General features: G+C 32.4%; 2 protein-coding genes across 2 annotated transcripts; both read right to left on the reverse strand.

The window, feature by feature from the left end:
* Positions 1-1,183: 1,183 nt before the first annotated feature.
* LOC135148481 (uncharacterized) lies at positions 1,184-3,885 on the reverse strand. Its single transcript, XM_064083718.1, has 9 exons — positions 3,264-3,885; positions 2,912-3,178; positions 2,521-2,789; positions 2,275-2,439; positions 2,064-2,165; positions 1,932-1,998; positions 1,731-1,829; positions 1,494-1,579; positions 1,184-1,307 (listed from the first exon to the last, which is right to left on the reverse strand). The coding sequence occupies exons 1-9, from the start codon at positions 3,699-3,701 to the stop codon at positions 1,184-1,186; spliced, it is 1,617 nt and encodes a 538-aa protein (XP_063939788.1). The 5' UTR covers positions 3,702-3,885.
* A 2,056-nt stretch (positions 3,886-5,941) lies between these two features.
* Positions 5,942-9,731, reverse strand: LOC108198161 (uncharacterized). Its single transcript, XM_017365931.2, has 2 exons — positions 7,234-9,731; positions 5,942-6,692 (listed from the first exon to the last, which is right to left on the reverse strand). Exons 1-2 carry the CDS (start codon positions 9,729-9,731, stop codon positions 5,942-5,944), a joined length of 3,249 nt encoding a protein of 1,082 aa, XP_017221420.2.
* Between the last annotated feature and the right edge of the window lie 18,170 nt (positions 9,732-27,901).

Consider the following 27,901-nt stretch of genomic DNA (forward strand, 5'->3'; position numbering starts at 1 on the left):
CATTAATATTTTAAAGTCCAAATGGGTAAATAACCCTTAAATTCTGAATATCTTAAATATATTACTCCATTCATCCATTAATTAATTTTATTCTTTAATCCAATGTTCGCTACTTCTCCGATAATTTTAAATTCTTTCCGTACAATCTAAAACCTATTTCCAAATTTACTCTATCATCAAAATAATAGTCCATTATTAGAGATTCTGTTTCTATTTTCTCCTTTATTAACTCCATTTCTTAATTTAATTAAATTATATCAGCTTGGGGAATTACTAGTTTATTACTCTCATCAACCTCTCTCCTCCCATCCAGCCTTATCACCACCACCATCGCTGGCCAGAGCGCAGCTCCGGCGGCTCCGACAGCCATTCCCCTCCCTTCTCTGCTGAATCTCTCTCTCTCTCTCTCTCTCTCCCCCCTCTCTCTTCTCTTTTCTCTCTACTGCCACCAAACTACTAGAATTATGCTAATATACATCAGTTAAAAACTGATGTCCCGTATAAGTTCAACTGATGTTACTGTGGGCGATGTTAAAGGTCCCTGTCTTTAACATCAGTTAATAACTGATGTAAAATACTACTTATTACATCATTTCCACTTAAAAAACCGATATAATAACTCAATTTTCAAATTTTAACACACTTTTATCTTCTGAATATGATCATAATATGATATTCTAATCTAATCTAACATACTCTAGACATGCCAATTTATTAGTTTTCCCCCAAAAAACGATGTTGTTGTTACCTTTTACATCAATTGTTTAGTAAGACCGATGTCTATTGTTCTTTTTACATCAATTTATTGGTAAAAACGATGTCTAAACATAGGCGAACCGATATCTTTGTTGTCATTAACAACGGTTTCTGTGAAGGTAGACGATGTCTATTGTTGTCTTTAACATCGGTCATTAACTGATGTAAAAGCTCAATGCTTTTAACATCACCCACAAAGACATCATTCGAGTTTTTTGGTTACATCAGCTATTAACTGATGTCTATATCTTTTAACATCGATTTAACTTTAAATTAACCGATGTTTTAACAATCAATAACATCAGTTCTAAATATAGTGCCTGATGTTATAATGGTATATTAACATCATTTATCTTTTCTAACCGATGTTATGCATTAATATAATTTGACATCATTTTGCCGTATAAATGATGTCTAACCAACCTGTTTACAAAACCAAATCTGCAAAACTACCAAATACCAAACCACTGCCAAAACCAATTGAAGCACTACCAAAATCAAGTGCAAAACTACCAAAATAAATTGCAAAACTACCAAAACCAATTGCAGCACTACCAAAATCAAATGCAAAACTATCAAAATCAACCTCCAAATCTGATTTGCATTAATAAACCAATCTAATCCAACATTCAACCAGAACACTATCCAAACATATCTAATCCAAACATTAATTTAAGGTGCAGATCCTATAATATCCGATAACATGTAATCCATCTAACTATGAGAATACAAACTACATAATTGACTGGATATAATCCAGTGTCTCCAGCCGAACAATGTCGAGGTCCGCCTTAGAGTAAGTCTTGCGACTCCTAGCAGCCCACTGAAAATATAACATACATGCAATTACCAAAATCAGTATGCATTTCTTAACTTGACTTTCTGCATTTTAATAATCTCATTTAAATACTTAAAATTATTATTATTATTATTATTATATATATATATATATACTAGGCAAAGTAATGAAATACCTTGTCTAAAAGTTTCATGTCCGGGTCCTCAACTAAATCTTTCATAAATCGCATGACCGCATATCCACATTCTGTGCCACCTGGTTGTTTAGGGCATCCCTATACATCCAACAAAAAGACAAAAAAATTTATCAAACAGGAAAATAATAAGGCTTCGACATCAATTAGTCACAAAATTTACTACATCAACTATAAACTTACTGGAAGGTTTTTAACTTTGGGATTCTTGATTACCCGTCCTAACTCAGCATTATGAGCACGAACAGCTCTGTAGAATACACATTGTCAAAACCAAAATAACTTCTTTTCGTAAAATCAATGTAAATAAATTACCTCATTAATGCCTTTTCTAGTTCATCAGGATGTGGATAATGAGGCAATGAATTGAGGATGAATATTTCAGATTCCCAAATCACGACCAAAATCCAATGCAAACTGTTTTTTATTATATCATTTACAAATAATTAGAGAACACATATTGAGGTCCAACTAATATATTCACAAATTAAATTACAAATAAAAAAAAAGAGAGAGTCATACATACTTGTAATTAAAAGGCATCAAGTTCATGCGATTTACTCCCTCTCTCAGCCTTTGCACAACATAGGCGTTAAATTCATCATTCAGAATATATGTGGCTGGATGAAGAAATCCAAACGACGATGATAAGTCTTTACCCGGTGTGTCCCTAAACCCAGAATGCAAATACCTAAAAATACATATGAAATATTTTCATATTGTGTAAAGATTATTACGAAATAAAATGAAACAAAATTAGAAGACAACTTACGCCATATATGTTGATATTGCAGCTTGACCAATCATATTAAACTCTAACAGCGCAGTTATATTCTCCTCGAGTAGATATATCGTTCTTTCCATTCCAAAGACTTGAACATCACATGGAACTGGTATCGAGCTGCCACTTTCTTTCATCATAGTTTTTGAAAATTTGTACAACACCCTAAAGCGAGGAGGCACATCCTCCTTTGGCTTCACAGAATTAAAAAGGGCGTGCACTCTCTGCAGCTCACCCGGCACCTTTGCCTTTTTCTTTTTCTGCAAATTTACATTTACGCATAATTTACTTATATTATTCTATATACCAGATTAATAAGCATATTTAGTACGCCAAATAATATGTACATTTAAATGTACATATTATTGTGATGATAGCATACCTCAACAGTGGGGCTAAAAATAATCATGTCTTTAGGCCATGCTAGATGAGAGCCAATAGCTTGGTCGACGGTTTCTATCTCACCAACTACTGGCACAGGAACCAAAGCATCTCCCTTGATGCTTCCATCCACCCCGACACGAATAAATCCTGCTTTTAGAGGCACTCCATGAATTGTTGCACTCATTTCACCTCCCTCCTCATAAGCAACACCGAACGCTACCTTGTTCTCAATGTTGTCCACCGCCATCTCACATTTGCGCGGACCCTAGATTTATATGTATAAATCCATTTAGTCATAATGTTGTATTTACTTTCTACGGACTAATAAATTTATAGAATATAGGTTTTACCAATTTTCCCGGAGGAGGAGGATCAACAATAGTGACATCTTCGTCCTCTTCATCAGCTGCCACCAATTCTTTTACAATTTCTGGTTTAGAAAAATTCTTTTCTTGTTCTTGTTCTTTTTCCCCTCGACAGCTTGCTTTGTCGGACAATAGTGGTGATTGGAGATTCTTTGCAGCAATTAATTCTCTCAACTCAGCAATCTGCATTTCAAATTCCTTCGTTTTCTGTTCGAACTCCGCTTGCCTTTGCTGATCACGAGCCAACAACTCCTCTTTGGTTACTCGGTTCCTTCTCTTTTTGGGCAGATCGAAGAACATTGTTGGAGGTATAAAGTTTCCAACCCCTCGAACCCTACCTGAATGCTCCGGAGTTTCCAATACGGTACCAAGCACATCATTGGCTCCGGCTGGTTTAAATTCACCAATTAACTGCTTTTCCATTAAAGCATCCTACCAACAGAAAAGAAAAAAGTTAGGTGTGATTTTTTAAAAATGAAATAAGCATAGAAAAAATGGTCTTACAATTTTCTTGTTTATCTCAGCCAGATTTTTATCAATCTGCTGGCCCTCCCCTTTTGGCATACGTGCTTTTTTCCACATAAGCGCCCTATCTGGCACTTCATCAGGTTCCAAGTTCCCCTTGCGCCTCTATTACCAAAAATTAACACATATTTACAAATTAATTAATCATGGCAAAGTGAAGATTATTGGAATACATATACAAATATTTACAAATTAATCATGGATAAGAGTATTACTTCCTCTTCTTGCAGCCCAATGTATCCTTTTCTTGATACTCGATGTGGATATTTTCGGTTTCCCACAATATCGCTATGCTTTTTATTCACTCTCTGCATACAAATACAATATACAAATAAAAATAAGATTAATACAATGAACTAAGGCACTTAACTATTTGCCAGTGGCATATCAGCTGGCTATAAATGACTGAATCACAAGAAACAGGTTGTATATGAACCAACCAAAACATCTAGACTCTGCTTTGGTTAATTTAGTGAACATCAAACAAATTTAAAAAGAAAAGGCCTTGTAAGGAATTCTGAAACTCATCCAAACAGGAAAGCTAATAAAGCCTACAGTACATCTTTTTTCTGAATTTGCATACGCTCATCATAGTTAGTACCATAAGTGTAGAGTGACATATGGAAATGGGAAATAAGTATAGGTGCTGATTATGTATTTGATCCATGTCAAACATCCAAAGTCAAGTATGTTAATATCAATTAGATTTTGATAGAAATCAACAATGAAGATGTTCACAATAAATAAGCTCTGCAATTTATAAGAAATATGACATAAATGAAAAATATAAGCTTGAAGTATTGTTTTGCATATTTTAATTACTTCAAATAAAATTGTGGATACATTTGATATTATATGTAAAAATATTGTGCACACAATAAATTGTTAAATACTTCCCCTCTGGGTATTCATAGTTGCTTTTACAGTCCAATGACCAGTGTGTTATTTCTTGAGATACAGACTCTTCTTTGACTGTTCCATTATTTTACTCTACGGAATCGACTTTTTACAAAATTACAGTAAATTAGAAAATTGCAGTAAATTACAGTAAATTAGAAAATTAGAAAATTGCAGTAAATTACAGTAAATTACAGTAAATTAGAAAATTAGTAAATTACAATAAATTAGAAAATTGCAAGTCATATGAACATACCTTCCAATCTTTTGTGGTCCTAACTGCAACAAACCGTTTCCACGCCTCCTTACCGACAAAAGAATACTGCTTTGGTGGCTTCATTAGTTTTTTTTTGTGTCCAATATAAGGGAGCACATGGTCAGCAGTCAATTTGGCCTTAAAATTTCTCCATTTTGCTCCTGCTGATTGGAGAATTCTTTTCCGACTCTCAGGAGTTACCTCGAACGTAGCCTGAAAGAAGAACAAGTATGCAGTGAACAAGTATGCAGTAAATTGGAACAAGTATGCAGTAAATTGGAATATGCAGAGAAGGGAGAAAGAATATGGACCTCGAGATCTTCCCATAACTTCTGCTTCAATTCAGAGTCCACCTTTGGCCAAGTTGGAATGTCTATTGGCACCATTGTCCTTGCTAGCATTCCTATGTAGGACTGCAATTTGGACCTGGTGGGTCCAATTGGAATTCCAATTGTATTGTACCGCACTTTTATCTTCTTCCCTTGTGCTTTTTTCATCACTACCTTATGCATAGCACAAACACTTCGCGACGCTCCAGTTGTCCTTGTTCTTCTAGTTTGTGTAGTACTTTCAGTAGGTTGTGGAGCTGTCTGCTGTGGAGCAATAGTGTCTTGTGGAGCTTCTTCAGCAGCAGGTTCCTCTTTAGACTGGTTCTTCTTAGGTGATTTCCCCTTCTTTGTCATTGCTCCTGTATTAACCAAGTGAAGATAATTGCAAAGCACAAATAACTAAATATTATCAGAATACACTAAACACTAAACAAGCACAAAATACATTTAATATCAGAATACACTAAACACTAAACAAGCACAAATACACTAAATATTATCAGAATACACTAAACATTAGTAGAATGGGAATTCTTAAACACTAAACAAGCACAAATACATTTAATATTATCAAATTGCATATGAAGAAGTCTTTTAAACACTAAACACTAAACAGCAAGCACACAAAACACTAAATATTATCAAATTGCAAATGATTAATTCTTAAGCCAAATTCCCTCGCCATCCACTCGTTGATTGCCAACACTAGCTTCATCATCGTCGGCACTAACATCAACTTTAGGGATTTTATAACAGAATGGGGAATTTTCTAGGATCGTGTCTCCAAGATCATCCTCATTGAAAATCTCATGATAATCTCTAGTCGTCGAGTTTAATACGACTGACCAACAGGAATCAACGGGATCTTCGATGTAAAAAACTTGCTTCACTTGATCAACGGACACATACTTGTCATTCTTGTGGCCTTGTCGACTAAGGTCCACAAGTGTGAAGCCTAGTTCATCAACCTTGATGCCTTTGTCGCTGTCTGCCCATCTACACAAGAACAATGGGGCTTGAAACGCATGGTAATCCAATTCCCATATTTCTTCAATTCTTCCATAAAATGTCATGTCACATTCCACGGGATTTAAATCTTTCGCACTAGCAACTTGGATTGTCTTCGCAGTTAAACTAACTCCACTATTTTGTACAACCCTCACATCATCTCGCTCCTTTGTGAAATATCGGACACCATCAACTAGATAGCCTTCGTATGTCAAAACAGTAAATGATGGTTTCGCCGCAAGCCACCTTATTGTCTCAGACACACCTCCATTCACATTCAATTCAGTGCTGACTTGTTCTTGAAACCAATCAGCAAAGAGCCTGTTGTGCTCCCCGATCATCCACTGAATAGGTTTATTTTTCCCTTCGTAAATTCTTTCCAGCAGATCTTTATGCCTCCTTTAATTTAAAAAATATTAACATTAATAACATACATTTTCAGTTTATAAGTTACTTATAATAACAGTATGTAAATTATTATTTATAAGCATGTTCCTAAATTATAAGTATGTAAATATTAACATTAAATTACAGACATTTTCAGTTTACAAGTCACTTATAATAACAGTATTTATTATTTATAAGCATGTTCCTAAATTATAAGTATGTAAAGTATGTAAATATTAATATTAAATTACATACATTTAACACAGGACAAATTGGGGGTAGGTGATGGTTGCACCTGTGCATGCCCTTGAGGCAGTGAGCCAAATAGAAACACCAGAGTTGATACAACCATCACAAACAGAAGTGTAAACACCAGAGTTGTAATTCAAGGTCTGTAAATATCTTTAATATTATTATATGTATCTTTGTGGTATATAAAGATTGAATGTACCAAAGTGTATTATTTAAAAACCAATAATTGACACAAACAGAAGTGCTTACTGAATAATTAATAGCTAATGATATATATAAACGCAGGACAGAGTAGACTTACTGAATATATGGCTGCACTTCAATGTTGTTTAAGAGGACATGTAAATGTGCCTCGTCTCGTTCTTTTTCTTCTATAGATCTCACTGTTGCAGCCGATAAAGGACCAGAAAGCTTGTCCTGGTCCTTAGGAATACCAGCAGTACTCATGCAACTCTCTCTCACAAACTCTGCGCAAAATTCTACAGATTCTTCGCCAAGATATCTTTCAGCTATGCAACCTTCTGGGAAATAACGATTTCTCACGTAACTTTTCAATACTTTATTGAACCGTTCAAATGGAAACATCCACCTATAGAACACCGGTCCACATAAACGCAATTCCCTCACCAAGTGCACTATTAAATGTATCATTATATCAAAAAAAGAGGGTGGGAATATTTTTTCAAGCTCACATAAGGTCAGTACTACATCAGCCTGCAGTTTATCAAGTTTTGATATGTCTACCACTTTGTTGCACAGAGTATTGAAAAATAAACACAACCGTATGATGCTAACTCTAACATTCTTTGGTAGTACAGAACGAATTGCAACCGGGAGTAATTGTTGAAGGAGTATATGGCAGTCATGGGACTTGAGCCCGAACAACTTTTGATCACGCATTGATACACAATTTTTGATGTTCGAGGAATGTCCATAAGGCAGTTTCATTGATGAGAGTGATTTGAGCACTTTTCTTTTTTCGGCTTTTGTTAGAGTAAATGAGGAAGGAGGCAGAAAAGTTCTTTTTTCTCCTTTTTCGGGAGCTAAATCAGCCCTCACCCCCATTTCCATCATATCAAGCCTAGATGCCTCGCTATCTTTGGACTTGAACTTCAAATTTAACAACGTCCCAACTAGACTATCGCACAAGTTTTTCTCGATGTGCATAACATCGAGACAGTGGCGAACATGATGGAACTTCCAATATTCCAACTCAAAGAATATTGACTTCTTCTTCCAAGGGCAGTCCACCTTCTTTGACTTTTTCACTTCGTTTCCGAAAGAAAATTGAATTTTTTCTTGTTGCTCTAACACCTGCTGTCCAGAAAGTGGTGGTAGTGCCTGCCCAAGCTCTTGTTCACCATTGAAGGCTGCCTTCTTCCTCCTATATGGATGATGCCTAGGCAAATACCGACGATGACCTTGATAACATATTTTCCTACTATAAGGTAAATATTTAGCTACGGTATCGTCACCACATACGGGACACCCCAAATAACCCTTATTGACGCACCCGGACAGATTTCCATATGCCGGAAAATCATTTATCGTCCACATAAGAACTGCCCTTAAAGTAAATAGAGATTTAGTGCTCGCATCATATACATTCGGTTCACCTTCTTCCCAAAGCTTCTTCAAATCATCTATTAACGGTTGTAAGAACACGTCAATATTGTTTCCTGGTTCATGTGGACCGGAGACTAATATACTTAACATCATAAACTTTCTCTTCATACATAACCAAGGAGGCAGATTATATGTTACTAATACCACCGGCCAACAACTATATCGATTAGTTAGCCCATTATTATGCGGATTAATACCATCTGCCGCCAGAGCTAAGCGCAGGTTCCTAGGCTCACTGCCGAAAGTGGGCCACCTGTAATCGATATTCCGCCAAGCAGGTGAATCAGCAGGATGGCGCATCTGGCCATCGTGAAGTCTATGGTTGGAATGCCAAGTCAATAACTCAGCTGTCGAAGGAGATTTGAACATCCGTTTAAATCTTGGAATGATGGGGAAGTACCACATAACTTTGGCCGGGACATTAACCCTTGCTTTACCATCCTTCCCCAATTTCCACCGAGATAGACGACACTTGGGACACTCTAAAGCATTCTCATTTACTCCTCTATATAGAATACATTCATTCGGACAGCTGTGGATTTTTATATACTCGAGGCCTAAATTTGATAAAGATTTCTTTGCTTCGTATGCATTAACAGGCAGTGCATGATCTTCAGGAAGGATGGAGCCGACAATAGAGAGTAAATCAGTAAAGGAGTTGTCACTAATACCGAATCTCGCTTTCCAATTATGCAATCTTAACATTGAGTCTAATTTAGTGCAATCACTACCCTCATATAGAGGCTGTTGAGCATCAGCTACAAACCTCCTGAACTCGTGCGACTCTTTATCGTAATCACCCCCCCCTTCCGGATTATGGAATGCTGCATCACAAATCTCAGCAGCAGCAGCAACTCCAGATGCAGCTTCGAATGAAGCTGCAGTTTTCTCGTCTTCATCAGGGTGCAGTGTGCTACCCATTGATGACTTTACACTCTGATCCCCATGCCAAATCCAATCAATATACCCCAAACTAAAACTATTTTCATAAAGATGACCCCTAATTATTTTTATCGAGAATTTTTTGAAATTTACGCATTTCGAGCAGGGGCAAGGTACTTTCTTAGGATTCTTGTAGTTTTGTTCAGCATAAATCAAGAATTTTTCAACACCAATTTCATAATCCAGCGAATCCCTATCTTTCAAAATCCATTCTTTATCCATACTCGACATACCTACAACCTACCTGATGTGCATTCAAATTACAACAAATTACAAACAATCAGCATATTCAACACCAGTAAAAGCTTCATATATACATAATAGCACCAATCAGTATCATTATTCAACTAAACTAATATTCAACATAATCAGTAGCCCTATATACCAGAGATACAAATCACATATATATACCCCTAAACTAATAGCCCTATATACCAGAGATACAAATCACAAACACTAGCACAATAGCACAAAATTAACCCAATACCCCTAAAAATCAGTAGCCCTCATATATATACAAGAACACCCAAATCAAAAATCTTCATATATAGACAATAGCACAATATAAACCAATAAAACAACCAAACATAGCAAGTATAGAGCAATTAAAGCTTACCAACTCAAGAAATAAGCTCCAATCGACTGATTAAGCTCAAGCTTCGAGCACTTGAAATCGAGGTCGCGACTAGCAGCTAGCAGCTCTTGGAGCTCGGGACTGAAGAAGCAGCTCTCGGAATCGAGGTTGTACAGCTCGGAATCGAGAAGTAGCGCCTAAACTCGGACGGAGATGGTGAATCGAGCTCGTGCGATATCTAGGGTTCTTGAGAGCAGAGAGGGGTGTGTGTCGGGTGTGTTCGAAATAGAGCAGCTGTCTGAATGTTTTAAGCGGAGGGAGAGATATATGTTTTTAAGTTTTGTTTTTTGATTTATATTTGTGATGTGTTGGGTTGTAATGTGTTGGGGTAATTTTAATTTGTGTGTGTATGTGAGGGGAGTAGTTTTAATTAGTTTAATATTTTAATTTAGGGGAATAATTATAATTTTTAATATTTTAAATTTATAATATATATGATTTAATTTGTGTATTTTAATTATTTTTATATTTTAAAATTATATATATATATGATTTTGTATTTTAATGATTTTGATTATATAAATATTTTATATGTATGTATTTGTGGTTAAATGATTTTAGTTTAAAGTTTTATGTTATGAATATTGGAGGGAGATGAAATTTGTTTAAGGGAGGGAAGTTGAAATTTTATAAGGGAGGGAGATTTTTGATAAGGGGGGAAATGGGGGTGAGAATGGTGGATTTTTTTTTAAACACGCACCTTACACATCAGTTGCATAAATAACTGATGTCTAAAGCACTTTAACACATCAGTTTAAGTGACAATGATGTTAAAAGCATTTTTAACATCAGTGGCAATTCTAACTGATGTCTGAAGTGCGATGTCTATTCCACTTTTTCTAGTAGTGTCACCACCGCTGATGCGGTGGCTACACACACACACACACACACGAACACCTCTCTTCTCTCTTTCCCAACTGTCTCTCTGCCTCGCTTACTCCGTTCAACCGCTTCGAGTCACCGCCGGCGAGCTCTGCGCGACGGTGCTCCAGCCTCCATCGCCGAAATCAACAAGCCAAACACACTCATCATCCGCTTCGCCAACGACGCAACCAGCCTCACCTTTACTCCTGCCGCCGTCGCGACTCCGTCGGCGTTGCCGACGCGAGTTCCGGCCAGCCACCCCACTCCCCACAACTCCGATTCAATTTAACAATTTATTCATCCATCCACCATTATTCACCAATTAAAAATCAAAAGCTCAAATGTATAGATATAAACCCTAATTATTATATTAATTGGGAGAGAAGACTACCAAGTTTTTATTTAAAGGTGTATATACATAATGACACTTAAAAGAGGAAAGATGTAAAGCGTGAGTATTCATACAGATGGAGTCAAACAGATTATATAATATTAAGGAAAGAGAATCGTCCAAACTAGGTAAAGGGAGTTACCTTGTTTTTCTCCCCTTTTGTAGCTAATCAGTGTACTACTGTTTTTTTCCTTACTGAGCAAAGTCGTGAACAATTGTTTTGGGTTGGTATTTATACTACTTGCTAATTACAATCAATATACTTATATAAAGGAGAAGCGAGGGGCGTGTAGGTGGCGCCTCTCACATCGCTCCATTCTATTTTTCTAATTTTCTGGAATTTTTGGATGAAAAATATCAAAAATTAGAACTGCTTTTTTTAGTTTCGGGTATATTAGAAGCAAGTTTCAGAATCTGATTTTATTTCAGATTATTTATGGAATATAGTAGCTTGAAAATTTTAATCTGATTTTGTTTCAGATTATTTAATTATGGGAAAGAGTAGCACACAAGTCTCTCTGCACCTATAAATACCCTTATAGATTGTAAGGTTTTGGATAATCTAAACACAACCTTCTCTCTCTCAATATCACAACCCTACCTCTCTCTCGTGATAGTTGTCTTGCTCGATTTCTAACTCGGTGGTGCCGTTCTTCTGCAACGATAAGTGAAGACTGTTTATACAGTAATAAAAAAATAAAGGTTGTTGCAAACAAAAGTAGTTATAGACCGCTATGTTGGAGTTGACAAATCCAAACACAAGAAAAGAATATAGTCTTGACATGATATCGATGGATGATATGAATAAATTAACTGTTAGTGATATATGTTTGTTGGTTATTATTTTATGATATTTGTTTTGTTCTTCGGACTTGTTTATTGTTGTTAATTTTTATATGATTTACTTTGTATACAGGAAAAAAAATTATTCATGCATTATCTGTTTGCTCTGTTTAGGAAACTTTTAAGTGAAGGCTGTTTATACATTATTAAAATATAAAGATTGTTACAAGCAAGGGTAGTTATAGACCGCTATCTCACGGATTTAAGTTAGATGTTTTTGTGCACAATCAATCCAAAAAAAATTGGGGGAATTATCTTGTATATTGTTTTTTCAATCTTATTTTCAAAAATACTACCTTATCCAATCTTATTTTCAAATCTCTAAAATATTTTCAAAAATACTACCTTTTTGAAAATATTTTCCAAAAATACGGTGGTTGCATATGCAACCATATATGCAACTACAAATCCTGATTTCCAGTTTCAGTTTTCAAATGTCATTTTCGACCTCATCTTTGGAGTCGATATATATATATATATATATATATATATATATGGAGTCCAAATATGAGGTCGAAAATGACATTTGAAAACTGGAACTCGAAATCAGGAAGTCAGTTGCATATATCGTTGCATATGGTTGTATTCAGTTGCATATGGTTGCATTCAGTTGATTCTATTGCAATCTAATGGCCACACCATACATCCGTTGCAACTTACAGTTTTCAGTTGCATATGAGGTTGCATTTAGTTGCATATGAGGTTGCATTCAGTTGATTCTATTGCAATCTAATGGCCCCGCCAGGGGCACCCGTACTTCAGTTGGAACTTACAGTTTTCAGTTGCATTTAGTTGCATATGAGGTTGCATTTAGTTGCATATGAGATTGCATTCAGTTGATTCTATTGCAATCTAATGGCCCCGCCAGGGGCACCCATACTTCAGTTGGAACTTACAGTTTTCAGTTGCATTTAGTTGCATATGAGGTTGCATATGAGGTTGCGTGCAACCTCATATGCAACCTCATATGCAACGGAAAACTATAAGTTGCAACTGATGTATGGGTGCCCCTGGCGGGGCCATTAGAATACAATAGAATCAACTGAATACAACCCATATGCAACCATATATGCAACTACAAATCCTGATTTCAAGTTCCAGTTTTCAAATGTCATTTTCGACCTCATATTTGGAATCGATATATATATATATATATATATATATATATATCGATTCCAACGATGAGGTCGAAAATGACATTTGAAATCTGAAACTTGAAATCAGGAATTCAGTTGCATATATGGTTGCATATGCAACCACAGTATTTTTGAAAATATTTTAGAGAAGGTAGTATTTTTGAAAATAAGATTGGATAAGGTAGTATTTTTGGAAATAAGATTGAAAACGTGATTATTAATAAAAAAAGCCCAAAAAATTGGAGTAAGGTGACAATGTAAGTAATGATTACTTTTAAAAAAACACAAATAAAATTAAGATTCGTCGTACTTTAAATTATTAATTACATGTATAAATTTATTTTCATTTTTTCACCATGAATTATAATCCAATTTTGCAATTTTGTATATTAGTATTGATATTACATCAAGATTTTTATAATATAAAATTTATTTTATCCTACAAATATTAATTTTGAAACATTAATATACTTTTTATAGTCAACCGAAAAATTATTTTATTCTACAAATATTAATATTAAATCATTAATATAATTTTTATGGGCCGCCGCAACGCGCGACTTCTCAACTAGTTATCTTAAATTAATCACTCACTAATGGCTTTATTTTTAAGCTAGTATAAAAAATTACCCTTGGTCCCCAAGTATTCTTGGGCACCAAGCACCTCCTTGGCTCAATTTCCGACGCACCCGCTTGGCTCGTTTATTTCGGTTATTCTTGGATCGTTTTTTGGTCATTTTTCGGATAATTTTCGAGACTAAAATAAAATAATATTTAAATTATCGAATAAAATATTCATAAAAATATATTATTAATTATTATAATATTTCTGGGTCAATTTCTAAATAAATAAAATTATAGGGATAATAATTATCTCATCCAAAACATAATATTGGCTCCTGTGCTGGTAACCAAATAAATACTCGAGGCTGCATCGATTTTTCGTACAAACAAAATTCTAAATATCTGGCCCGCACAATTTAACGCTTCGTGTTTTCTAAAAAAATCCGTTCTCAACTACGACATATTAATATTTTATAAATTTTGTTAAATTAAACGATAATAATGTAGCTCTTTTCACTAAATAAATAATTAAGCTAGCCAGCTATATTTTTTAAACGAATATAATATTAAAAAATTTCCGCATCTACTAATTATATTTGTATAAACGAATATTCTAATATTTTCGTACTCTTGTAAATTAAATCACCGGCCACACCAAGTATCATTTCTTTATATGAGAATTTAAGCAGTTATAATAATCCGTGCCGTAATTTGATTAAATCTATCTCGACTTAGAAAATATTTCTGACATGAAAATTAATTAAATTAAATAATTTCACGCTTACGTGCTTGTAAATTTCTCGGTTATTACAGAATTAGCCTTGATGAATGCTATTGAGATCGTATTTCCTAGAGCTAAAAAATTTCTGTGTGTTTGGCATACTGAGAAAAATATTTTGACAAAATGTAAAAGCTATTTTGACAAGCAACAAGATTGTTAGGAATCAATAATTTTTGATGATAACATAAACATTTTGTAACATGTCTTACTTAGAATCTTTATCAAATTTCAGTTGTAATTGTTACATTTCTTGTCTTTGGGAATTATCAACGGATGGGTAGAATATGATGGCTAATTGTAAATATCCAATGCCATGTAATTTTATCTAAGTGAAGGATATTCAACTGATGAGATGTAACTATTCAACTGATGAAGACTGGATGATGTTTCAACTGATGAAAATCAAGCATTCAACTGAAGACAAAGTGTTCAACGGATGATGCTGAGGAATTCAACTGATGAGACTGGAACAGCATTCAACTGATGGAGTTTGTAATTCATTCAACTGATGAGCCGGGCATTCAACTGATAAAGTCAAGAGCAGTTGAAAGCAACCAGAACTTTCAACTGATGAAGCAAAGAGCAGTTGAAAGTGACTAGAGCTTAAGTCTGACAAATCACATGGATCGAATTACACTAAAATAGACATGGAAGCCTAATTAGGAAAATAAAGAAGAAGCAGAAACATACTTATCTCATGCAGTGCAATCTGGATCAAATCAAGGTGATGGTCAAAGATGAAGACATCTCAGAAAGCATGCATAAGACAAAGTTGTGCAGCATTGTTTTTAGATTAGAGTGCATTTTGTAATCTAGCTAAAAGCTTTGTAAAACTTGGAGTATATAACCAAGTTAGTAGCATCAGTTGAACTTGTTCAAATTACTTGAGAGAAAAATCTGAGAGTTAGAACTTGTTTGAGTGATGAACCAGCAGCTGTGCGAATTGTAAACAATCCACAGATTCTTCGATATAAAATCTCACGGGTGGATCATTCAATCCACCCGTATTTTTAATACTTGGTGTTTTTCTGTTTACTGTGTTCTTAGTATATTATTCTTGAATCTTTTAAATTTGTAAAAGATTGTATTCAACCCCCCCTTCTACAATCTTTCTCTTAGTTGGTGTAAAATAACAAAGATTGGAATTTGTTTTTATCATAATGGAATACAATGATATACTCCCTAACCGAAGAGGAATACATTAAAACTTGGTCTGAATTTGAGATTGTATATAAAGAAAAAGAAGATGCTACAAAATACATAAATAACACATGGCTTATACATAAGGAGAGGTTTGTTCATGCATGGACTGGAAAATATACACACTTTCGCAGCCACTTCTCATCTAGAGCAGAAGGTGCACATGCTAAATTGAAACAATATTTGCAAGTTTTAACTGAAGATTTTCATAAAGTGAAAGAAAGAATTTGTCTGGCCATTGAGAATGACTTTCAAGAGATCAAATCGCGACTATCAAGTGAGAAAATATGACCCTCCATGACTGTAATATCTTGATTTGTTGGAGAATTAAATACTAGGGTGTCACATTTTGTAATGAAAGAATTATTTAAGCAATGGGAGTTGGTTAGATCTGGCAAAATGAAACCTATATGTTTAGGCCAGTTTAAAACAATTATGAGTCTTCCTTGTGCACATATGTTGAATGGTTGGAAAGAGGAGGTCATACCTATTGATGCCATACATTCTCAATGGAGAATTGATGATAGGCAATTTATTCTTCTTGGAGACAAGATTGATTCCGATGCTGAAAAACTAAAGGAATTACTTGATACTTTTGAAGACAAATATCAAGAGATGTCACTTACTCTTAAAGATAATGCTTTGAATGTCATATATATCTCATCTTGTTAATGGGCCTTCATCCAAGCTTCTCGAGCCAGAAATTGTGCCACGTAAAGGAAGACCACAAGGATCAATGAACAAAAGGAATTCTTCTTCTACAAAACGGTATCTATTAGAATTTGAGATTGTTGAGAAAACAAGAAAATGTGGTGTTTGTGGATGTATAGGACACAATAGACGTTCCTGCCGAGGTAAAATAAACATGTCTGAGTACATGGATTGTTACACTCCATGTCCAATAGAAGAGGGCAATATTGTTCCAGATTTATCTGAAGATTTTTCGTGAAATTCATATATTAATGTAAGTAATTTTTTATTATATTATTTCTAATGTATGTTAAGTATAATATTTATGTAATTGTGGCTTACTCGTTTTCTTTAATCTTGATCCCAGCATGAAGAAACACTTCGTTTTTTTGATCTCTAGATGGGGTACAAAGCTGGTTGTGAAGATTGAAGCGCTTTGATTTTATTGAAAAGTAGCACCTCATGATATAAATGTGGATATTAATATGTTTGTGAATTATTAGAGTAGTGGTTGATCCAATTTTTGTTCTAGATGAGAGTGTAACGTGCTGATGAGAGTTCTCCTGATATGCTCTGCTCTGGAAGTTATCATTAATTGAAAAGCTAATGTTAAGGATACACTGGAATTGGCTTATACTGCTCTAATACTTAAATATAATCTCTGGATTTAACATTTGCCTAAATTTATATATTAAGTTAACAGATGTTGTGTTAAATATATATAAATAGCTATGTTTTTCTAGGCTAAATAATTTTTTATAATTGATATTATCTTTCTGAATAAGATTCATTTTTCTTAATTATGCACTCAATCAGTTAAACACATTTTATAACTTTTAACGTGTTTTTAGTTACATTCTTCAAACAGGTTTGAGTTGACAATATAACTTTTTTTAATAATGTTTATAATCTCAAGATACAAAACCATCGATAAACAATAATTAGATGAACGATTTATAATAAAATAGTGAATCTCGAATCAAGTGATAGATACTGAAATCTCAAATAATATTGTCATATGTATAATAACCATTTAGAATAGAATAAACGTAATCCATCTATGAAGCAATTATTAAAAAAAGGGAGACAACATCCTCATTAAGATTCCTAGCATAACAACAACATGAGAAACATGATGTTGCATTGTTTACACCTGTAAAGAAAAAAAGCACATGTAATGAGTGAGATAAGAACTAACATTGCACAATTAAATCATAAAAGGTTTGTAAAAGAAGCTAACCACTTTCACTCTTTTGGTCGTTGATTTTGATGTTCCCGGTGTCGCGTCGCCTTCTGAAATATTCACAGTAGAGGCCCAGGATAAAAGACATAATTCACTTATATTGTGAGCACTGACTGAGTAATAATTTTAACTTCTATATCAACAACAACAGTTGTTTAAATATGGTTCCGCCAAGCCCCATAATGATTTTGGGCATAATAGTTATCACATAAGTAAGGAACTAGCGTAGAAACCCGTGCAAGGCACGGGTCTCTGATTTAAAATCACATTCTAAATTTGTTATTTAATTTATTTAACAAATTTAAATTTTGATACTTTTTTATTTTTGAAATATATATTTATTAATTCATCTATTTTTTTTAATATATTTTTGTACTTGAAAAATGTAAATGATGCCAGATGTGAAATTATTGACAAAATTTATATATCGGTTAGACAAAAAAAGCTTGATGGTGTTCGACATGAGAAAATTAAACTTATATTCAATATCATATGTTACATCCACTTATGCTCTTTTTATTCAAGTGGTCGGACTATTTATTAATTTTAGATTGAAAATGAACATAAAGTTTTTATAATCGAATAATAATCAAATTCTCTTTCAAGTTGAGTGGACATTTTAAAATCATATAAGTGACATATTTCATCATGCACGTTAAGATATATTCATACACTCTTTTAAAGACGTTCTTGCGATCTTTGAAGAAGGATATTTCTAGTAGCGATAATAGGCTTTTTACCAATGCTTCTACGCTGATCACGTTCTCTTTAATATCCACATCCTATTTATGAAAAAAAAATTGTGCTCTTAGGGACAATTTTTATATTCTGTGTTATGAAGGTAATCGTACATGTCTTGTCCCTAACTTTTGACCAATATCGAAATGACATCTTCCATTTTCCTATGTTTGAAGATTTTAGACTTTTTAGTTGAAAAAAAAGAAGAAGAAGAATGAAATTAGGACCGTAAACAAACACAAATGTTTGTCAGGAACTCGACTCGACTCGGTTCATTGTCGAGTTCAAACAACAAAAACTGTTCGTTAAGGAATTTGAGTAGAGTTTTATTATTGTGTAAATTCAAACTCAACCTTTAAACTCGTACTCGAGTTGGTTATAGATAAAAATAAATAATTTTTATTATATCTTTTTATATTTTTCTTGTACACTTTTTCCTTGCGATATTGGGTAATATTATATTGGAATTCATTTAATAAGTTTTTTTAAATTAATAATGTTAAATCAAAATTCTAGACGAACCAAAACTAAAAAAATAAAATAAAATATTGAAATTGTTTAAGGTGTTCACAAGTGATTCAAACTTGACTCATTTCGCATAAAACTTAAACTCAAACAACATAAGTCTAATAACAAACTTAACTTCACAATTGAATTTACATCTATTATTTATATGTAATGTCATAATAAAAATTAAACTAATTTATATTATTTGAAAATTCTTACAACAAATAAAATTATGATATGATAAATAATGTGCATTTACGTAACAAAACATATTATATATATATATAATAAATTCAAATTATATTATTCAATAATAATAATAATTAATATAAATACAATATATATTATGAGAGTGCTGTCTGATTTTAACAATCCCATAACAATAATATTTAATCTATTTTTAACAATAATCATAAAATATTATCATATTTATTATTTTTTTGTTAAATAAAGATATAACAATAATTTTCTATAGGTTACGTTTACCCATAGTCCTCTTTTAATATATGAAAGTAGGATAACCGTAATATTATTTAAAAGTTATAATAAAATCAAAAGCATCTTAAAAGATTTACTGATTTATTAAGTTATGATCTTGCATTAAATTCTCGAGGATAGAGGTTTGAATGCTCACTACAATAAAATTAATCAATTTTTGCATTTATGATAAAATGGTGGCATTTTTGTTATTTTTTGTTGAATAAGGATATGTTAGTCATTTCACAGCCATTTTATTGGCTCTTTTTGCCCCTTGTTCTCTTTTAATATATAGAAGTAGATAAAGGTCAAAGATCATAATACACGCACACAACGAAGAAGATCAACGACATAGTGCAAACATACATCGTTACAAGGTCAAAAAAAGATAAAAATTTACACAAAAATACTTCATAATTTATAATTTGCACAAGAATGATATTTATAAATATAAAGAGTGAATCTTACTTGTGGAGAAAGGTGTAAAAAATCCAAGAAGGGAACCAACTATTAAATATGGATAAATATTAATTCAACCACAAATAAGTAAAATAAAAAAAAATATTAATTCAACCACAAATAAGTATAATAAAAATATAAAACCCCAATATGTAATATATTGAGAAATTAAAATATACGAGCACGTAGAGCCTTCTTTTCCAGAGATGGATAACGGTAGAGTTGGAGTCATGATAGTAAGTTTGATGAAATTTGTGACAACAAGATGTACATTGTTGACATCATACTTGATGAGAAAGCTTGATAGCACTTTACTCACGCTTTGACAGCAAAGTATGCGGAATTTAAACTACTACTATTATAGAAAAATATACTATAGAAATATATGAGGTTGTGTTAGTGTTACATAATTCTAATCAAACTAGACAACGACATTTAGGTAATATAATTTAAGTCTTCAAGTCATATTTGGACATACATATAAGGCTACGAACTAAACGAAATACACGACAAAAAATCTTCTTAAGGATTGCAAGTACTGAATATCAACTTTAGAATAGAATGTGTCTAGATTGCCTTAGAATTAAATACTTGATTTGTCTTGTAAAATTTTAGAAAAATTTAAGGGTAATCACCTTTGAATATCGATGTAGTAACTCGAGTATTTAAGTAGAATCCTTACATACTCGATCAGTAATAACTTAGTCATAAACTTGTAACCACTCAAGTAATAAATTGTGGCTAGAAATTAATCTCCATATAGTTGTACCATCTGAAATCAGTGAAAAAATAATTTTAACAAATTCTGCTTCTTGATTATTCTTGCTTTTTTGATAAAGTTTTATTTATAGATTATTATTAGTGAAAATATATAAAATATTATTATTTGTATTCAACCCCTTCTAAAAATTAAAGCATTCTCATTTATTAATTTAACGTGTACAATAATATTTCTTATATATACTCTTTTATATTTTTGTTTTAAAATATAATTTGTTATTAAAAGTAATTTAAATTCATAAAAATAATAAATAAAGATAAAAGAGAAATTCGAAATAATATACAATATTATTTAGAAAACCAGACTTTTAATGAATTTAAAAGTTGGTAATAGTCTCTTTAAATATTTTTATAGTTTCTACCCTCTTTTAAATATAAGTTTGGGCCTAACTCTTAGAGTAACTCCAATCATGAAAAATCCTTGGCTAAAATGGGAGTTTATATATCAAAAATAAAAAATATAGATAATCTCCTGAAAGTATCACACTTCAACAATCCCCCTTAATTATAATTATATTCAAGCTCATATGGATATTATATTTGGCGAACCTCTATAGACCAGTAAGAAATCTGTAGTAAGATTACACATAATTTTTTACCATATAGAAGTGATATATTCTATTTATAACAATCAAAAAATATTAATGAGATACTATTTTTAAACTATAGCCTATTAGTATAACCAATACCGTCAAAACTACAAATTATACATAATATCTTATATATCCAATTCTATTAAATCCCGTTCGAGATGCTCTTATATATCAAATCTCAGATATTGTTTAGTGTTGTTTTTGTTTTGAATAATTTATTTACTACATATTTGAATAAAGAAAAATGGTTAACATAATATTCTAGAAAATTTTAATAAAATATATAAAAAGAGTCTGTAGTTGTTTTTCTTTTGGCACAAATTATCGGGTGTAGACTTTTTTTTTATCACAATTTCAGATAATAATATCAAGAAATATTACATGCGAAAAATATGATCGCAAAAAATATTATATAAATTTACATGATATAGTATTTATAAAAATTTTATCTAAACAATATACACACTATATTGTCTATTATTACTTTTGTCTTTAATCCAAACCAATCGAAAAACCTCTACGAATCCGGAAAGATAATGTAGTATTATAATGTAATTTTATTATATATAAAACCCAAATTAATATAATATAATTTTTAAAATAGTACCAAATAATTGAAAAGGCCCCAAATATCACACTTTTACAGTTTAATGCCCTCAATAACAGATTTTATAAAAATGGCCCCAAATGTCATTTAATAACGTTTTATAAAGTTGTGTTGCACATATAAAGGAAAACCCTACTTCGTGTAGCATTTTCTTGTTTTAAATATTTCTAATGCTATACGATATAGCGTTTTGATAATGAAAATATTACTAACGCTAAACGATTTAGCATTTTCGTTATTAGATATAAACTCCTCCGCCAGTTGCAAACGATAATTCGACGAAGTGAGCTGTTTATTTAGTTGTCTGGCCAAACAACCATATTGCATAAATATTTGTACGAGATTTCAGTCAAGCAAATTCAGCTTGCCATGGATTTTGATGTATGTTTAGTATTTGTTAAGATGTTGATATATGTTTTATGTATTGAATTTTTATATATATGCTATGTGTATGCTATGTATTCGTTGAAATGTTTGTATGAATGTTTATACTACATATGTCTATACTGATGAGGATGAGAATCTATGGATTGAATCTGGCCTTCATCACTCTTATATTCATGTAAGAGCTTTCCGGTAGTTAGGTCCCAAAGCTGCCACAAAAGTGATTTGTTTAGAAATCACTAAGCGGGTTTAGGTGCTATAGGTACCTTCTATCCTGAACAACAGCTTGGTAAAATTGTGGTGGCTCGGAGTCGCTGCAAAATGTGATGCGTGTGAGGAAATAATAAAAATATCAATTGTTTAGCATCTTGTGAAGAATAATGATGCAGTGTTATATTATTTTTGTGTTATGGGATATTCTAAAAGTGTACGACATTAATATAATCACTAATATTTTATATCTAGTTTAAAATCTTTATTTGCTATAAAATGTAGTAGCTATGAGATAATGACAATAGCTAGAAATATTGTATGCAATTTTTGATTCTTACATTTTGAATTTGGTTTATAAATCTTAGATTCTGAGTTTGATTTTTTATACTAGGAATATCTCTTACCCTAAATTTTGTATTTTAGTTTATTAATCCTCAAAACCTAGATTTATTTTTCCCTAATATAGATTGTGTATGTTTATGTGGGTTTTGTTATTAATTGTAGTGAATAGTGATGTCAACTGATTCTCTCTTAAAATCTCAATCCGTGAATGAGGCCACGAGGTAGAGGCTGCCTCTCAACCATCATCGACACAAGGGTTAGAATCTGCCCATATTGATTCGAATCCCAATCCCGACTCTGAACCAGATGTAATTCTAATTGAAGAATATAAGAAAGAGAAAGAAGACAAGTAAAGGAGTGATGTTTGGAATCATTTTTCAAGGAAAAACATCGATGGTGCCACGAAAGCCGTTTGCAAGTATTGTAATAAACAAGTTAGGGGAGATTCGGGATGTGGAAGGTCACATTTAAGGAAGCACTTTTTGAGTAAGCATCATGACAAGGCGGGAGGCAGCATAAGACAACAACTTTTCACGAGCAATTTTAACAAAAATAATCCAGAATTGTCCTCTTATAATTTCAATCATGATGCGTCAAATACGGAGCTTGAAAAAGCTATAGTTATACATGAATATCCACTGTCATTTGTCGAGCATGCTGGGTTCAAGAGGTGCTCGTCTTCACTTCAGCCATGGTTCAAGTTTCCATGTAGAAATACGATAAAAAATGAGATACTAAAAATTTATGAATACGAGAAATTGAAGATATTAAGCTTGCTAGAGGGTAATGTCAGCAGGTAGCCATCACTACAGACATGTGGACTGCAAGCAATCAAAAGAATGGTTATATGGAAATGACAACACATTTTATTGATGAGAACCGGACTTTGCAGAGTCGCATCATGAGGTACATTTCTATCCATGAGATAATGCAGGAGTATATGACTGTGGTTTACTGGTTTTTCTAAAACTCAGTCATCAGGCTTTAAGTTGTTAATATGGTTTTGTATTAATCAGTATTAGTGAATTTCCTAAGATAATAGTGTATAGTAATGCATTTCTCAATGCATTAGGAATACCTCAATTTGCAGGAGTCATATAATCTAGTCTCTAAAGTTGTTTTGTCCTTGATATCATTTCCTAGAACTTGTCATGTGGTATCAAGTTCCTACCAACTTTTTATAATTAAAAATACCTTTATTTCTTTGTTGCATTTCGAATCTGGTTTTGACTCATAGTTTTAGACTTTAGGTTAATATTTATGTACTGGTTTTATTTTTCAATTCCATAAGGTATAAACCGTGCAAGTAGAACGAATTAGCAGACGTTCGTTTCGTTCTGTTTTAGCTCCATTGCACAATATATAAGGCCCGAAATTTTAACTTTGAATGCAAAAATCTGCTTAAAAGACAAATAAGTTATTGGAGATTTTGAAGCAGATTTAAAAATAAGTAAGTTCATAATAGAATGCTGATCTAGTAATGTTGATCTAGTAATGTTATTTGTTTCTTTGGGAATGTAAATGTTCAATTTACTGACTGGTGCGTGATGCCTTGGACATGATTCAGTAAATTAAATTATGCTAGATTTTATTTTGTTGCAATGCAAAACCAGTTTATAACAGCATAATATTCTCTTATGTCATTGTGTTACCTATCTGATGGTACATTTACCATTTCTGTAATCCGAGATTTTGAGGTCTGTTACTACTACAACTGCACAAGTTGTTTATTTAAGAATAATCTATTTTGTTACAGTGCACAATGAATAGAAGAGCTACACATGCCACATATTAAGATTATCTCAACAGTTTTATTCCTAAATTTCATGCAAATTTCCTGATCAGTAATGTGATTCTTTGTAGAAACTGCAAATTTGATGGCTATCTGTTTTAGGTTACTAACTTAGTTGAAATTTCCTGATCGGTAATGTGATTCTTTGTGGAAACTGCAAATTTGATGGCCAGAAAATAAAGATGTTTAATTATTTAATTTATACCAATTTAGTGAGTTTATGTACTAAATGATGTGATTCATACCTTTTATAAGGTTTTTAGTTTTATGTAGTTTTAGGCCCTGCTCCGGAGTTTTTTTAAGAGAGAAAGCAAGTGAATGTAAGTGAAATCAAGTGAACTTTCACTTTCATCCTACTTTTGGAGTGAAACTATGTTATAATTGCATCCATTTTTACTTGCTTTCGTCCCTTTAAAAATCCCGGGAGCACAAACAGGAGTGAAAGTTATATAACTTTACTTCCTCTTCACTTGCTTTTCTCCCTGTTTATAACTTGAGAGTAGGGCATTACATTTTTTTAGGTAGTTTTTTATGTTTACAGGAATTTGTTTTGTTCTCTATTGGGTATTATTCGTTAGTTAGTTTATATGTTGATTTTTTTGTTTATAGGGTATTATTTAAAACAACGTTCAATGACTGAAAATGCTAGACGATTGGGGGTGGCAATTTCGGGTAACGGGTCGTGTTCGTGTCAGCAATCGGGTCGATTTCGGGTCAAGCTAAAATCACTTAAAATTGAATAAAACCACCAATTGAAGTTATTACAAATGAAATTCTCATTTCGGGTCCATTTCAGGTCTGTCGGGTGATTTTCGGGTCACTTTTGGGTTTTTGTCTTGATAAATCGGGTTTCGGGTTGGGTCGGGTTCGTGTCGGGTTTCGGGTCGTGTCTGATATTGCCACCAGTTTTGAGTTTCAAACGTTGTTTAAATTAGTTTTTTAATGTTAACAAGATATTAATAGGGTTATTGATTTCATAAAACAAATTTAGTATAGCGTTATTAATCTTATAAATTAAAAACAATTTAGTTTACATGATTCTACTTAGTGCGAACAATGTTTTAAAAGTTTTTGTTTTTTTAACTAGTTTTGGGTTAGAAAGAACTTGACAAAATAAAAAGTAATTTTACAAAATCGAGTTTGTGAAACATTAAAAAACTATGTTCAATATAATGCAAAAATAATTTATGAAAACATAATATGTATATTCAATTAGTGAAAAACAAATTTATAAAAACATAAAACATTACCTTAAAAAGCATTTCACTATTATAACGCTAGACGATATGTCGTTTTAACAGTAAAACGCAATTTAAAGTGACGTTTCTGCTTAAAACGGCACACGATCCACCGTTTGCGTTTAATTTTTTTTAAAAAATTAATCTAAACGCTAGACGAAGTTGCGTTTTCACTTTAAATGTTATTACGTCTTGCATTTTCAACCCACACACATATACTGCCCAAAATCTATTGTCCAACAATCTTATTGAACACACTCAAACGCAGCCCTAAAACCTAAAATCAATACTAAACAATATATTGTCCATCATTTTTTGAGAAATTCGATACGACTTCGGGTTCGAAAGCTGGAAATATAATACTTGATTGGATATATATATATATATATATATATGTATATATATATGTATGTATATATTGACGGTAATATAATCCAATCTCAATTAGAAGGTTTCATTTACGATAAACATGTTTCGAAGCATGTTAGACTAGATTTCACTACGAATTATTATAATTTGTGTGTTTTATTATATTTAAAATTGAAGATTGATAGTAGTAGGGTTGTTCACGAACCGAGTCGAATTTTGACCTAACAGAGTCGAGTTTTAATTTTTTTTTGACGAGCCCAGCTTTCTTATCCAACAAAAATTGTGTTCGAGCTCGAGCTCGTTTACTAACGAGTCGAACACGAGCTTGTTCACGAACAAATACGAGCTGAGCCGAGCCAGAAAAAAATCTGGTCAAACCGCTACTTGACTGTTAAACTAACAAAGCAAATAATTTTTATTTTTTTTGAAACTTTGGTTATTTCACTAAAATTTATATATGCTGACATCGATATGATTGGATTGATGAAAAATATTTTAAAAAAATCAAAACACTAAATTAGGATTAAACACTAGTTAGCGCTACTAGTCAAACCTCCACTTGACTGTTAAAATAGCGAGCCAAATAAAACTATTATTTCCCGAAACATTGGCTACATCACTAAAACATATAAATATTGAAATCCATACGGTTGGATCAATGAAACATATTTAAAAAAAAAAAAATCAAAACACTGATTGAGGTTTAAACGCTAGTTAGCTATACTAGTCAACCCTCTATTTGACTGTCAAAATAGCACACCAAATAAAATAATTTTTTTTAAAACTTTAATTACATCATGAAAATTTATAAATGTTGACATCCATACGGTTGGATCAATGAAAAATATTTTTGTAAAAATCAAAACACTAATTTAGGATTAAACACTAGTTAGTGGTACTAGTCAAACCTCCACTTGACTGTTAAAATAGCAAACCAAATAAAATTATTTTTTTTCCAAAACTTTAATTACATCACTAAAATATATAAATGCTGACATCCATATGGTTGGATCGATAAAACATATTTTTTTTAAAAATCAAAACACTAATTCAGTATTAAACGATAGTTAGCAGTGCTAGTTAAACCTCTACTTGACTGTCAAGATAACAAACTAAATAAAAGTATTTTGCTTACAAACTTTAATTACATCACTAGAATATATAAATGTTGACATCCATACGGCTGGATCGATGAAAAATAATATTAAAAAAAAAATCAAAACACTAATATAGTGAAGTCGAATTTGAGAATTGAAACTAAAATAAACAAATCAAAATCACATCATAATATAGCACATATGGCATGCAAATTGATCGTTGGAAGATGAAAAAAATATAGTGAAGCCGGATTTTAAAAATATATTACCGTTTGACGGGAAAAATCAAATATTGAAGTTAAATTCATTTTTTTGCCCAACCTAAGTAATTCCCCAGCCCAACCCAAAATATAACTGACTAACCCTAAATTTCTAAAACCAAACATTCCATACGTGACCACGCCTCTTCTTCTCAGTCTCCCTGAACAACTCGAACCTAGCTAAACACACAATCTAGTA

The sequence above is a fragment of the Daucus carota genome, chromosome 8, assembly GCF_001625215.2.
Source record: "Daucus carota subsp. sativus chromosome 8, DH1 v3.0, whole genome shotgun sequence".
Classification (NCBI taxonomy): domain Eukaryota; kingdom Viridiplantae; phylum Streptophyta; class Magnoliopsida; order Apiales; family Apiaceae; genus Daucus; species Daucus carota.

Bases quoted from the DNA above. Each gene is read 5' to 3' on its own strand.
- LOC135148481 (XM_064083718.1), bottom strand. From the start codon at position 3,701: ATGGAAAAGCAGTTAATTGGTGAATTTAAACCAGCCGGAGCCAATGAT. The intron at 2,790-2,911 runs GTATGCTATCAT...GTAAATTTGCAG, and splicing joins TTTTTAGCCCCACTGTTGAG to AAAAAGAAAAAGGCAAAGGT. The intron at 1,580-1,730 runs GTATTTCATTAC...TTATATTTTCAG, and splicing joins ACATGAAACTTTTAGACAAG to TGGGCTGCTAGGAGTCGCAA.
- LOC108198161 (XM_017365931.2), bottom strand. From the start codon at position 9,731: ATGTCGAGTATGGATAAAGAATGGATTTTGAAAGATAGGGATTCGCTG. The intron at 6,693-7,233 runs GTAAGTCTACTC...TTTAAATTAAAG, and splicing joins GAAGTGCAGCCATATATTCA to GAGGCATAAAGATCTGCTGG.